At 37.8% G+C, this 14,106-nt stretch overlaps 1 protein-coding gene across 3 annotated transcripts in view; it reads left to right on the forward strand.

The window, feature by feature from the left end:
• Positions 1 to 14,106, forward strand: part of NFYC (nuclear transcription factor Y subunit gamma) — a 63,045-nt gene that overhangs the window by 29,836 nt on the left and 19,103 nt on the right. For all 3 annotated transcript variants that reach the window (XM_063104061.1, XM_063104063.1, XM_063104062.1), the window contains 3 exons: positions 4,299 to 4,411; positions 11,735 to 11,806; positions 13,218 to 13,331. In XM_063104061.1, the coding sequence (XP_062960131.1) occupies positions 4,299 to 4,411; positions 11,735 to 11,806; positions 13,218 to 13,331 (299 nt within the window). The remainder of the gene's footprint in view (positions 1 to 4,298; positions 4,412 to 11,734; positions 11,807 to 13,217; positions 13,332 to 14,106) is intronic.

Consider the following 14,106-nt stretch of genomic DNA (forward strand, 5'->3'; position numbering starts at 1 on the left):
TGTATAAACTTCTTTTGATTGTTCAGGTAATCCCAATAAGTCTATTTCAGGGCCATGCTTTCCAAGATGCCCTATTTCTCAGAAAGGACATATCCAGCAACTCTCTTGACCCTTCTCTCAGGAGTAATTTGTTGTCAGACTGTGCTAGATGCTGTGGGGGATCCAGAGATGAATTATGCTCAGATTCTACTCTCAAGGAGCTTGTACACCAGGCGGTATAAGACCTACATATAAATAATAATAAGACATAGATTTAAATAATGGTCAAATAATGATTTGTAACTCGTCACAATTGTAATGTGGTGAGAGTGGAAAGAGAGGTGCAGATCAAGGGCACTCTGAGAATATTTAGAGACAGATAAGAATATTTAGAGACAGCGATTGAGTTGAGCATTGTAGGAGCAACCTTTTCATGATGAACTTTGATTCTTCCCTTTCTAGCTTTATCATTTATTTATTTAAAAAAGATGACTGGTAAGGGGATCTAACCCTTGATTTGGTGTTGTCAGCACCACGCTCACACAGTGAGCTAATCGGCCATCCTTATATAGGGAGCCAAACCCTTGGCCTTGGGTGTTATCAGCACCACACTCTCGCAAGTTAGCCACGGGCCAGCCCTCCTTTCTAGCTTTAAAAAGCAAACTTATAACAAACAAACACAAATTAAAACTAGATAAATTAATAGATACTGGGAGTTGAGATTACTTCTAGCATCAGACACTCAATACTTAAACTTGTCTGTAAGTCTTTATTAAATAGTTAAACAGGCAGTTTTATTCAAGTATTTATAAAGTAATTAATGAACACAAATAATAAATCTAATATTAATAATGAATTAAATCTGAGAAATTCTTAATTGCTTTTTTCATAAGAGTGATCTAAGCTAATGTGGCTTGATCTTAAGGCAGTTTTGTCCTTGTCAATTTATATAAATAGTTCTATCCAGAGATAAGAATGGCAATTTAACACAATAAAAAGGATCCTGAAATAAATCTTTGCTTACTTTTAAATACATGCCTTCTATCATCAGCCTAGGAGATGAACCTGGCACATTTTACATGGGCTGTAGATGTTGTAAATGGGCTACTTCTGTAGCAAAATCATTCAGTTACAATTAATGTATTAATTATTAAATAAGAGGTGATGATTAAGTAAGGTTGCTTTATATTTTTTTACTTGTGGTGTTTGGCCAGGAAAATTAGTTAGTGTTTATGATTAGGTTTTATTACTTTAATGTTAAATCATGCCTCAGTGAGAAAGTATCGAGAATACTAATTTGTTCTTCATAAAATATATTGCTTTTGTTTAATTTTTTAAGTGATTTTGTTTAATTGTTAAAGTTCCATGTAGTGAATGGATCTGCTTTAGAGAAAGCCTTTTGAATGAAAGTATTTACCTTTTCTGGGAATTTATGTAACAATTTATGTTCTTCCAAGAGATATCACTAATCATCTCTGCAAAGATGCTAGAAAACATACTCCAAACTTTTTTCTCTTTTTCCTCATGAGAGGATCTTCTGTCCCTGATAAAAAGAATACGTTTTTTGTCTTTCGAAGTCAAGAATTTATGAAAAGAAGTTAGTGGATGGAAAAATGATGAAAGCTTTAACTCTAAATCCAAAGCTCAAATGGGACTTTTCTTGTAAATTAAACTTAATGTAAAGAAGTACAGTCAGAGCTGTCCAAAGATGTAAAAGAATGTCTTACCAGTAAGCCAGTTTCCCAGAACTGGAGAGGGAGGCACTCATTTGAGCCGGATGACCACTTTAAAGTAGGATTGCAGGGCTTGGGCAGAGGTTGAAGAGCAGCTGTGAACATCATACAGAGGGGTGGGCCTGGATGCCTCCTGATGTTTTTCTTTTTAAGTCTTAAAGCTCTATAACGCGGTAAAATAGAAAGAACATTATTTTTGACTGACTTTTTTGCCATTATCCATTTGTGATTTTTTTAAAGCAGATGGGCTTCTCAAGTTAAAAACTTAACCTTTAATACATTTTCAGTTCCAGAAAGATTTTTTAACTTCTGTTTTGTACCTAACTCCCACCACAACAGTCTATGGCTCTGAGCCAGCAAAAAATTAATTCATGATTTATTAACAATACTGATGTTTGGGTACTGATCATGCTAGCACATCTGTAGTTGGACAGTTCAGAATTTAAAAGCAGACTGCATAGACATTCCTAAAAGTGCTTCTTGAATTGTTCACCTTTGTAATGTTTTGGGGAGATCAGGAACAGCCAAAACTTGTTACTGGACTTCTAAATCTCACAGACCTTTGCACTCCTACGAAACCTACCAACATTAGCAAGTATGCAGAGATACCACATTGGCAAGCATGCATTTTCCTCCTTTGACTGTAGCAGTTTGCATAAGCAGATTGTGCTAAGATCAGAAAAGAAAGCTATGGACCCATACAACAAAAGGGTAGATTCTTTTTTTAAGTTTTTTGATAATTACGTTCATTTCCAGAAGGATTTCCCCCCCCCCATTTTAGAAAGTTTAAATTGAATCTCACTTGTCATCGTCATGAGTACCTTAAAGGAAACTATTAATGAAACTAGATAATTAAACTTCTCTAAATTATCTTGATTTCTTTGCTCTCAGTACAGCTCAGAGAGTAGTGTACAGACCATGTGCATATTGTAATAAGTAATAATGTCATGGGGGCTGGTTTGAGGGGATCTCACTTGGTTATCAAGGATTCAAGATTTTATCTAATTACTTCCAACTGTGATTCAACACTTTCTTTTAACTCCCTTTGGAAACTCCCAAGATCACATTGCTTCCCAGGTACTTAAGAGTTCCTGATGATGTATAGAGCTGTTTATAGGCCTCAGCACCAGAAATTGGCTACAAACCTTTTCCCATTACATCATCACCCACTAATGTCTTTATACCAGAGTGAAATCTGCTTTGAAGATTGTACTCGTTTTTTCTCCCATTTCTTTCCTCTCATCATTTCCTTTAGAAGGAATAAAACAAACAAACAGGGACCTCTGGGATAATCCAGGCAAACGTTTAAGAGTGAATTGAATGTCCTCACAGGCTAAACCTAGATTTATCAGCTTTTATTCCACTGCAATGGAGAGTGATCTGCCCAGCATGCATTCCAGCATGGAGCCTGGAAAGTAACATGTTTGGTCATGTGACACCTGACTTTGGTGCTTTTCTTTCAGCCCCTCAGAATTCGTTCTTAATGACTTACATAGTTCTCTGCCAGCATCCTGTCACTGGCATGTTAAATAAACCTTTTCAAATCATTCCCCAGAATAGAAATTCTTAGGACATCACTGAGTTTCTTGTTCTTTGTGTTTAATTAAACTGTTTCTTGCATTTTAGTATTTACCAGATAAGCATTTAAGCCATCTGGAGTTTTTTACTTTTCCCCCGTAAATCTTTTAAGACATTACAATATTATCTACAGTTATAGTTGATGTAGGGATCCTTATTCATCTTCCCTCCTCCATCACAAAGCAGTTGATCAAATGCAGGTTCTGACCTTCTTCTCTTGATCCTGGTTTTAATTCCCCATTATTTTTCAACTATCTTGAAATCTTCCAATTGCTGGTCTGCTGTGTTCGGCTGTGTGCCTAATAGCAAGGTTCAGGTTAGGAAAGAACTGGAAAGTAGTTTCAGTTCAGAGATTTCATGCTAACCACTCAATTATTGGCCTAATGGTTAGCACTTTTATGTCCTTTGAGGCAGATTCACCTGAGATTAGAAGGAAGAATAATTATCAGTAGCCTCAGAGAAATGGGGTCACAAGTGTCTAAAACAAAAAATTAAACTTGGCTTTTATTTTTTCAGACTTGGGTTTACATTTCTGTAAATGTTAAGCACTAGGGACCCTTAATATATTTGCTGCAGGCTATGGCATGGAGTATGAGAAGCCATGGAGAATTTGAAAAAGCTTTGGAGGGAATGGTGTTGAAAATTATGGACTAGATTAGGGCAACAAAGTGCTTCCTCCCCCCCCCCCGCCCTCTGGCCAAGAAGTTAAAAGCTCTTGATTCACATTAGGATTTTGGTTTGGATTTCTAGCAACTTTGATTTTATAGTTAGAGCTCTTTGATAGTTTTTGTAGTATAAGCTAGAAAGAAGGTAACCCTTTCCTCCAAATGCTTTTGTTAAGGTTTTAGTCTGTGCTAAAAATCTCTTCAGTATAATTATATAAGTTATCAGAATGAAAAATTAAATGAATTGGTTGAAGATATCCACAAAGAAAGATTTAAATGACTAAGCTGGACAGGAAATCTGACTTTATTATTTTTAATGTGTCTCATGTATGTTTGTTTTCAGTCATCGAAATGTCCACAGAAGGAGGATTTGGTGGTACTAGTAGCAGTGACGCGCAGCAAAGCCTGCAGTCCTTCTGGCCTCGTGTCATGGAAGAAATCCGGAATTTAACAGTGGTAAGGAAGAATGAAAAACTTTTAAAGAGTATAAAGAGCTTCGATCAGGGTTTCTCAACAGCAGATTATTGACGTTTTGGGCCAGATAATTCTTTGTTGCGAGGGCCTGTCCTGTGCATTGTAGGATGTTTAGCAGCATTTCTGGCCTCTGCTTACTAGATGATTAACCAAAACTTAGACTAAAACATTTTTAATTTCAAGCATATTTACAAAGGCATTGTTCATTCCTCACCTGTGGGTGGGGAAAAAAGAAAATGTAATTTACTTTAGGTGAGGTAAACAAGAGTGTCTGTTATATCTTAGTGACTTTCTTTAGGTATGTGAATGTGTAGTGGATGCTTTGACTTGGAGGTAGTTTAATGTGAAGTGTATGTCTTAGGGTATGTAGGAAAGCAGAGATATCACCTTCCTTCAGTGACTGTAGCTCATTTTTTAAGCCTGACTTAGTGGCCCTGCCACAGTTCTAGAAGTTGATGAGAACTGATGGGCAATTTATTCAGCAAAAAATCTTTTGTGAGCCAGGCACTCTTCCCAGGTGTTAAAAGATACACTTAGATCATAGTTTCTCAATAACATCATTATTGATATTTTGGGCCAGGTCATTCTTTGTTGTGAGGGGCTGTCCTGTGCATTGTAGGATGTTTAGCAGTATCCCTGGCCTCTACTTAGTAGATGCCAGTAGCAACCCTCCCCCAGTTGTGACAACCAAAAATGTCTCCAGACATTGGCAAATGTCCCTTTGGACTAAAATCATTTCCTGTTGCGAACCACTGATTTAGAAGAATCAAATATAACCCTGGCCCTTGTGGAGCTCATAATCTAGTAATTATGACCAGAATCATTTTGTCATTAAGTATTTATTAAATACTTACTGAGTCAGGCACATTGATGAGTTCTGAAGCAGCCATGTCAAAACGCTATGGGAGCATGGAAGACATAGTTCTTGTTTCTTTCCAGTTGAGTTAGGGAAGTAAAGAGAATATTTTTGTTGGGTCTTGAATTTTGAGTAAGCATTCACCAGATGGAAAGGTTAGAGAGTATATCTTGGGCAGAGAGAACATAAAGGCACTGAGGCCCAGAGGGGAGGCCCTTATATGTAGAGGAACAGCAAGATATTCAGAGTGGCTAGAGGTTTCTGTGTGGGTAGTGGAGGTTGGGGGTAGGAGGAAAGTGTATGGTATGATAGTGGTAGTAGAAGATGAGACAGGTTAGAATTCGTATATTTTCAGAATACAGCATCATGTCCTTAATGAAGAATGTTTCATTTGGTGTCATTTTAGCAAATACTGAAGGAGGTCCCTATGTTGGATGTGTCATTCCTGCCTTAGAAGTATGAACATCCAAGCAGAGCAGACACTGGTTTCCTTCTTGATGTAGAACTAATGTTGCAATTTTTTAGGTTTAGTGGCCTTTGACCTCTGACATACAGGTCAATTTATTCATTCACAAAACAAATACTTATTATGTACCTACTGTGACCATGCTAGATACTGTGTGTCCAGTAGTGAACTACACAGACAAGATCATGGCACTCATGAAACATGTATTCTGATGAGAGATTATTTCTGATGAGAGATCATAAACAAGTAATGAATAAAATAAACAGAATAACTTATTGTGATAAATTCCCACTGACTGCAGAGGTAAAGACTAATTCATATTTTGGATGTACCTGTGGGTTGTGCTTGTTTATACTGGGAGTTTTTGGCAGTTGAACTTTAGCTTGGCCTTTCTCAGAGTGGCCTGAGTTCAGAGTGGGTTTCCACTGAAAAGCTGTTGTTTCTCTTCTGTAGTCTAAAGGTGGTAGTTACCTCCACTGTCCTCAAAAGGGAGGAAAAAATGAAATTATAAAGTAAAAAGTGGGGTATTTTGTTCATATTTTAAGGGAACGATCTCATAGACAAGCTTATCGGCTTTTGGTTTAGGGGTTAGCCTGGTATAAAACTAGTGCCCTCCTGGGGTGTGGTGGGACTAGGCCAATGTAGCAAGTCTGTACTCCAGCTTAAGCCCAGATACATAAGTCCAGGATCAGGCAAGTGGCCAGATAAACTCTGGAAGTTTAAGCTCAATACTTAACTTCTCTGTATTTTGTTTAGCTTTGCTTTTTTTTTTTTCCCAGTTGTGGTGAAAAACACATTCAGAGGTATAAAATTTACCACTTTAACCATTTTTAAGTGTACAGTTCAGTAGTGTTAAGTATATTCACATTATTGTGAAACACATCTCTAGAACCTCTCTATCTTGCAAAACTGAAATTCTATACCTGTGTACAACAATTTTTCCCCAGCCTCTGGTAACAACCATTCTACTTTCTAGTTCTATGAATTTGACTGCTTTAGATACCTCCTATGAGTAGAATTATATCTTTTGGTGATTGACTTATTTCACTTAGCATAATGTCCTCAATGTTTCTCCATGCTGTAGCACACTGACAAGATTTCTTTCCTTTTCTAAGGCTAATATCCTGTCATATGTTTATAATACATTTTGTTTATCTGTTTATCTGTTCATCTGTTGATGGACATTTGGTTTGCTTCCATCTCTTGGCTGTGCTGAATAGTGCTGCTTTGTACATAGGTGTGCAAATATCTCTTCAAGACCCTGGGCTTTGACTTTTAAGTCTACTTGGTTTATTTTTCAAGTTCGATTGCTAACAAAGCAGACTATGGTTTGACCAAATTTTATTACACAGACATCTAGTCTATCAGGTTAAAAAAGGATTAATTTGAGGGATTCAGCTTTGGTTCAGGTTTTGGGGGTGAAGAGAAGGAAGAGTAAAGAGGAAGTTGTCTTTAATCATTCTTCTATTGATAACTAATTAAAATTTTCCTCCCATGTACCCTTGAAAAAGACTCCTAGACCTCTACCATGCTATGTCTTTTACACCAAATGCTTAGAACAGTGTCTGGCATATGGTAGGTGCATAATAAATATTTGAATGAATCAGACTCTTCTACTTCATATTTAGCACAAAGCAACATCAGTTCCAAGTTTGAGTGAAAATGCAATCCAGTCAAGTCTGGGTGATTTTTCCCTTTCTAGGACTCTTATTTCTCTGTCTACTCAGGACTCTGCTTCTCTGACTGCACCTCTGCCTGTATAATTGTGGCCAAACATTTTAGCATTCAGTCTGTGACTTTTCAGAACTCAGCAGTACTTAAAACCAGACTTTCTCATATGTGTCAGAGTCTTTTAGGTTGAGACATCAAAATGTCTAACAGATTTTTAAAAAATCCATTATGTTGAAACTATTCATATAAAAATAAAACTTACGAGACTATTCTTAAGGTGCTGTGATCTCTCTAAGACTGGGATATAGATTGTTCCAAAAACAAGTAATTGAAGTTTGCTGATGATATATTTCACCATGTATTGAAATGCTAGCCCCAGTCATTTTGGTCTGAGTCCTGCAGAATCAGTTAATCTTTCATCTCAGCTTGGCCATCATGCTCTCCTCACTTGTAAAAGCTCTATAGTTGTCCGTAAGTCCAGATGGTGTTCAGCTGGGATTGGAGTTGGTTAGAAACCATACCAAAATGATTGTGCACTAGAGTGATTGTGTAAAATACTATATTTCTGCTCAGCAGAGCTTTGAGAACAATAAATAACAGACTTCTTGGCATTGAGTTTTACCCCTCCGGGCCTCTTTGAAAGTAGGAAAGGGAAACTAACTTTGTCTTTTTAGGGGTGGGTCAGGGGGAGATGATGTTGAATCTTGAAAAGAAAAATCTAATTCTCCCCTAACTTATTCCCTAAATCCCATTCAGGCTTCAGTTAGCTGTAATTTAATGCCCACATCACTTTCTTTTAATTGGCAGTTTCTATCTTTTCATTCCTCAGTGCCTCCAGGTTGAGCAATGACATTTCTAACATTACAATCAAATCAGATAACCATTTAAACAAGAATTTGGTGCTGACGGTTAGTGGGCTGTTAAAAAACAGATCTTGTGCTGTGTGAGCCTTTCCTGTAGAGCAGTACTTCAAACCATGTGAAGGAGGATCTTGTTAAAATATTAACTATAATTTATAATTAAAAATAAATTTATATAAATTTATAAAATATTATTATAATTCTAAATTATAAGTTGAGCCTGAGATTCTGCATTTCTTTTGAGTTCCCAGGTGATACCATTGCTGGTATAAGGACCTCACTCTGAGTAGCAAGGCTTTAAAGCAGTGGTCTTTAACCCCCACTTGGGTCATAGTCATAGGGGGAATTTTCAAAAAACGAGATGCCAGGACTCCATCCCCTAGAGTTCCTGAGTCAGTTGGTCTTGGGAAGATCTCAGGCATCTTGTTTTTCAGAAGCTTTCCAGGTCATTCTAACATGTAGCCAAGGTTAAGAATCACTGCTTTCAAGAGGACTAGAATCTAGACTTTGCTGGAGTGCCTGACTGGGTAGGCCTGGAAAATATTTCTCATCATTTTTTGAAACTCTGGATTTTCTTGAGTGCATCCCAAGATCCATTTTTTTCTTTGGTTCCAGACTCTCACTGAGTGAATTTAGACTTCTTGAAACTCGGCAGTTTCAGATGGCAGCATTTTAAATATACAGTACTTCTTTGGTTGTGGTCAGGAACATGAGAATGTTCTGAGAATCTGCTCTTCCGCCTTACTGATATTACTCCTGAAAGTCAGGGGAAAAAGACCATGTGTGTCAGTTGTTCTTTCACTTGGATCATCATCAGGAAAAGGAGTTAAATGCTATTCACATCACTTGCAAGGTTACCAGTGACATGGGGAGCATTGAATTGAAAGCCAATTTAGTGGACCTCAATCTGCTAATAGTGGAGGGGCTCCCTTCTCTAACAAGCTTATTGTAAACCCTTACATGTGACTGGAAATCTAGGATAGGATTCTAGAAAACTGGGCCATTGTCAGCAATGATAATCCCCACATCTCAAGATCTGCTTTTCACACTCTGCCCCTTGAGCTCTCAAGGTTTGGGAATCATGAAAAAGTCTTTTCTTACAAAAGAAAACATTTGGGGTGGGGGGCTTAAAGCAGAGCTTTTTGTAAATTTCTGCCTCATTTCCTACCTCTGCAAGGTGGGAATGGTATTATCTCTTTATCATTGGCCATTTCTTGCTTTTGGTTAGAGAATAGTCTCAGGGAATTTCTAAAGTAATATTATTTTTACTCTTTCAAGTTGGGGAAGGAAGGGGTTTTTTTGGTTGTTTTTTTAAATCAGCTTTGGGCTTTGGTTAAGTAATCATGAAATAATCTTGTGAAAATTATATTAAGCAAACATACCAAATGAGAGCACACTTGCAAGAGAGCTAAATCTTGTGGTCATAATCTTGTGCTGTGTGTATCATCCAAAGGAATTATCATCCCTGGTATTCTCTTTGGCTTTTCTGTGTAGTATCATCATCTCATGTGATATGCCACACAGTAAGGAAGACCAGTGATTGATTTTTCTAATTAAACCTTTTTTAAAATCCCTTTAGAGTCTGCCATTCCCCTCTGCACTCAGATCATACATCTAAAACTTAAATAGGCCATGTTTTTTGTCTCTGTGTTTCTGTGCTTGCTATTCGTTTTGTCTGAATAACATTCTCATACTTTTTCAATAGACAAATTCTCAGCATCTCTTAGGTGCAACTCAGATGTCATCCCCTCTGTGGAAGGTTTCCTAACTTCTCTTTCTCCCTCCTGCCCCACATTGCCAGCTGGTTATTTCCTTCTTTGTGTCCCTGTGGGATTTTACCCCTCTCCCCCCACCGCCACCGCCCCCAGAGTAGGATAGGGGATTATAAAGTTTTTATGTGACTGTCTCCGACAAACTACATGCTGTTCAAAGATAGGAATAGATTGCACATAGTAGTAGGTATCATACATTCACTATTAGTTGAGTTGTATGAAAGAGGAAGAGAAGAATATAAGAATAGAATGACTATGCCCTGCTCCTTCCTTTTGGTGAAATTTTAGTAAACTGGACTTCTAAGCCTCTGCCACTCCAGGGTTAGTTTTAGTAGAGGCTTCATGGAAAACGTTGATACCTAATTTGGAAAAGAAAAAGATGAAAAATTGGTGTTTGAAGTTTATAGAGCTGAGTGGTAGCCAAGCAGCTGGTTGGGTTAGCGTAGATAAATTAGATGTCTTAGTGTACATTTTATCCTAATAGTTGCTCTTTCTTCTTTGGCATACAAGCGTACTTCAGAAAACTTGTGGAAAAATAGGATTAAAAGACAGTATTAATCTTTTCGTGAACTTTTTGGAGTACCCTCATATATTTGAGGTTTTCTGTTGGTCTTGGAAAAGAAAGTTTACTTACACTTGTTAATCACATCAAATCTGTATAATGTGATGATGCAAATTCCCAGGTGAGCATATATATTGGGTTCGGTGAGTCACATTTCAGACCACTTATAGAATCAATCATTTGATACTTAGTCCCAGTAGAGATTTTGCTGATTTTAGCTAATCTCTGCCTTTACACCTTTCTCTTCATTGCAGCTCTGAAACTCAAAATTGATTTTTATTTCTAGAATTGCATGCATCATTGGGCATGTGTTTAAATACCAGTAGTTTCAAAATAAAACAGAAAAGAGCTTAAATTACAAATAATTGAGTAGTGCTGGTCAAAAAGCCCTTACCTAAATCTCATCCTCAGTGAAGTAATGCAGTTCCCCCCACCCCAGTCCTGTTAAGAAGAAAGTAGCCAGGCTGTTCCTAAAAGGCAGCTGATAGATTTACTCTTACCCTTTTTCCATGCCCTTCCACCCACAACCTGAAGCAAATTTTGGAGACAAGGCCTTTGCTGCTGTGATGAAAAAGGAACCTTTCCCTGATTTCTGTTGTAAAATCAGAGCAGAGGTCCGAAATGGCCAGTATCACACTAGCAGAAAAAAACAATGGTTCACTGTGGTCAGGAGCTGCTGGCACTTGTCCCTATAGTCCCTGAATAGAAGAAAGAACTGGCAGTTTAGAGGAATGCCCCTGAGGCAAAAATCTCATTTTAATCTGCATGTTGCAGACTAGTAAACTTTCTTGGTTAAAAAAAAAAAAAAAAAAGAAGGTACTTATGATGTACTTCTATATTGTGCTGAGGCAAAGAACCTGATATTGTTTGGGGCTACCATTCATGAGGGCACTGTTAGAGGCCATCATAAGTTTTTCTTAAAACCCTCTAATTGTTTGAATTTCTGCATGAGTTAAGTGAAGAATTTTGCTGTGGAGCTTGTATTTTCTTCATTTCATCTGTACCATATTTCTTGAAAGGAGGGACTAAACCAGTCAGGGTGTTTCCTACTGCCTGTTGTGCTCTGCCACCTTATTGATTGTGCTCACCATTTATACACTTCTTATTGCTCATTTCAGAAAGATTTCCGAGTACAGGAACTCCCACTGGCTCGTATTAAGAAGATTATGAAACTGGATGAAGATGTGAAGGTGAATTCACATTTATTTTCATTATTCATATTGAAGTTCAAACGATGGGTAGGTAATTGCTCATTTCCTTAGAGTTCAAAGTTTAATTAAACAGAAACAAAAATACTGATACTATCTGTTGTTTTTTTTATTCAGTTCCTGTCTAAAATTAAGTAAAACTGTTCACTTTTAGCTTACTTATTATATATGCTTCTCTGAAAATTAGGGATATCTGGGTTGTTCCCATATGTTGAAAAGATGCTGATTGTTTTTTGAAATCAGGTGGTAATCACCCATTTCTTTTCACAGTGTAGTGTACACATGAATCATCAAATCAAGAGGACAGTGCCATCATCTTAGCATCTTATTGCGATCTGTAGTTTGCTGATTTGAGCTCTAAGAAGTTTTTGATATGGATACTGCACCTGTTGTAACCTTTTGCTCTGTTAGTTTGTTTTACATGTATTATACCTGTGAGAGGGTTTACTTGGGTTAGCTATTTGTGTATTCCTAGGAGTCCACCTTCCATTACAACTCTTAGGGAAAGAGCAACTCTGTCTTTTTGCCACTCAAAATTAATAATCTCTTATATTTGCACAGAAAGCTAACAGTTCATAGCAATTTCCCTTTTATTAGCTGCTTTCCTCTTCACAATAACCTTGAATGATTTGATAAGATACAAATTATTAGTTCCATTTTACAGACTGAAAATAGACACACAGAGGTTAAGTGATTCACCTAGAGTGGTAGTAACAAGATCCCAATTTTCATCTCCTGCTTCCTTAGCTCCAGAGTGCTTCCTGTGGTTCTGTCCTGCACAGACCACCTCACCAAGGGTTTAGAGCCTTGTTTGACTGACAGCTTGAATTTTGAAGTCACACATTGAGGCAGCTTACATTACTTGAGCACTTACTGTGTGTCACGCCCTGTGCTGAGTACATATATTATCTCACCTGATTCCCATAGCAACACTGGAAGGTTACCCTCTTTTTTAGTACTTGTAAAACAAAGCCTAAAATGATGGGAAGCCTGAGCCTTTACCTAAATCCATTGGTGTTCAAGCTCATTATGTTTCTCCATATTGTCTCTCCTTGGATTGGAACCTAAACCCTGCCACTTAACTGGCCTTATGGCCATGGGCAAGTCACTTCATCTCTCCTAAACCCTAGTTTCGTTTCTTTGCAAGGCTATTATGAGATAAGAAAGCACTTTGCTTTTGGCACATTGTATTCTTTCTCCCTCTTCCTTCTCCCTGTTACCTGCTTTGTCTCTACTCATGGATTTATTTTACCTTGGAATCTCCTGAAAATACCACCTTCTCATTTTCTCACCCTTGCCCATAGTCTCATGGCAGGCCATGAGGCCAAAGACAAATTGACTGGTTTGAATGACTTGCCTAGTGATTGACAGGGAGGGCCTACGTCTGTTGCAGATGATCAGTGCAGAAGCCCCTGTGCTCTTTGCCAAGGCAGCCCAGATTTTTATCACAGAGTTGACTCTTCGAGCCTGGATCCACACAGAGGATAACAAGCGCCGGACCCTACAGGTAATATTGCAGATTAACATTGGGAAAACTGGGGCAAGCAGCTGCCTTTGCCTGCTTCTCTTGCATGGCTTTAGACCAAAGACTATTTTTTAGCCTCTCAAGCTGATGTGTAATTGGCATCTTTCTCCACTGTTGGGAGGAAAACATATCTTATAGTCATGGTGATAGTGTTTCCCCACCAAGAATCTTAATTTCTAATTCTCTCATGGTTTTCACAGCTCAGTGACTGAACTCTTCACTTGGTTAGCCCTTTGAACAGAGGCTCACATGATAGAGTATTTACCTGTTTCCAGATGTACAACTTCTGGTTGGGAGCCTTGAGAGACTCCAGCAAAGGACAATCCCAGGAAGAATCAGAGTCTCACTAACTTCATTAGCCTTTTTGTTTGTCTGCTTTCCTGAGAATCCTTCTTGTTTCTTTTTATTTTAATCCATCAAATCAACATTCATATTGTGTATAGAACCCTTGGTCATTGGCTCTAAAAGCTCTCCCCTCAACATTCTGGTGCTAGCTCTTGGAGGAAAAGTTTTCCAGATATAAGAGGAAGGGTGTGACTAATATAAATCAGTGACAGTATTTTTAACAACAAAGCCAAGAAAGTAAGTTATGTTTTTCTCTTCTTGTTTCTCTTTACCTACAAAATTGAAAATGCATGTGTTTATTCATTTATTCTACAAATATTTATTGAACACCCACAATGTGCCAGGCACTGTTCTATTCTCTGGGGGTCAACAATACACAAAACAGACAAAAATCCCCACCTTGGGGAGCCTG

The sequence above is a fragment of the Cynocephalus volans genome, chromosome 8, assembly GCF_027409185.1.
Source record: "Cynocephalus volans isolate mCynVol1 chromosome 8, mCynVol1.pri, whole genome shotgun sequence".
Lineage (NCBI taxonomy): Eukaryota > Metazoa > Chordata > Mammalia > Dermoptera > Cynocephalidae > Cynocephalus > Cynocephalus volans.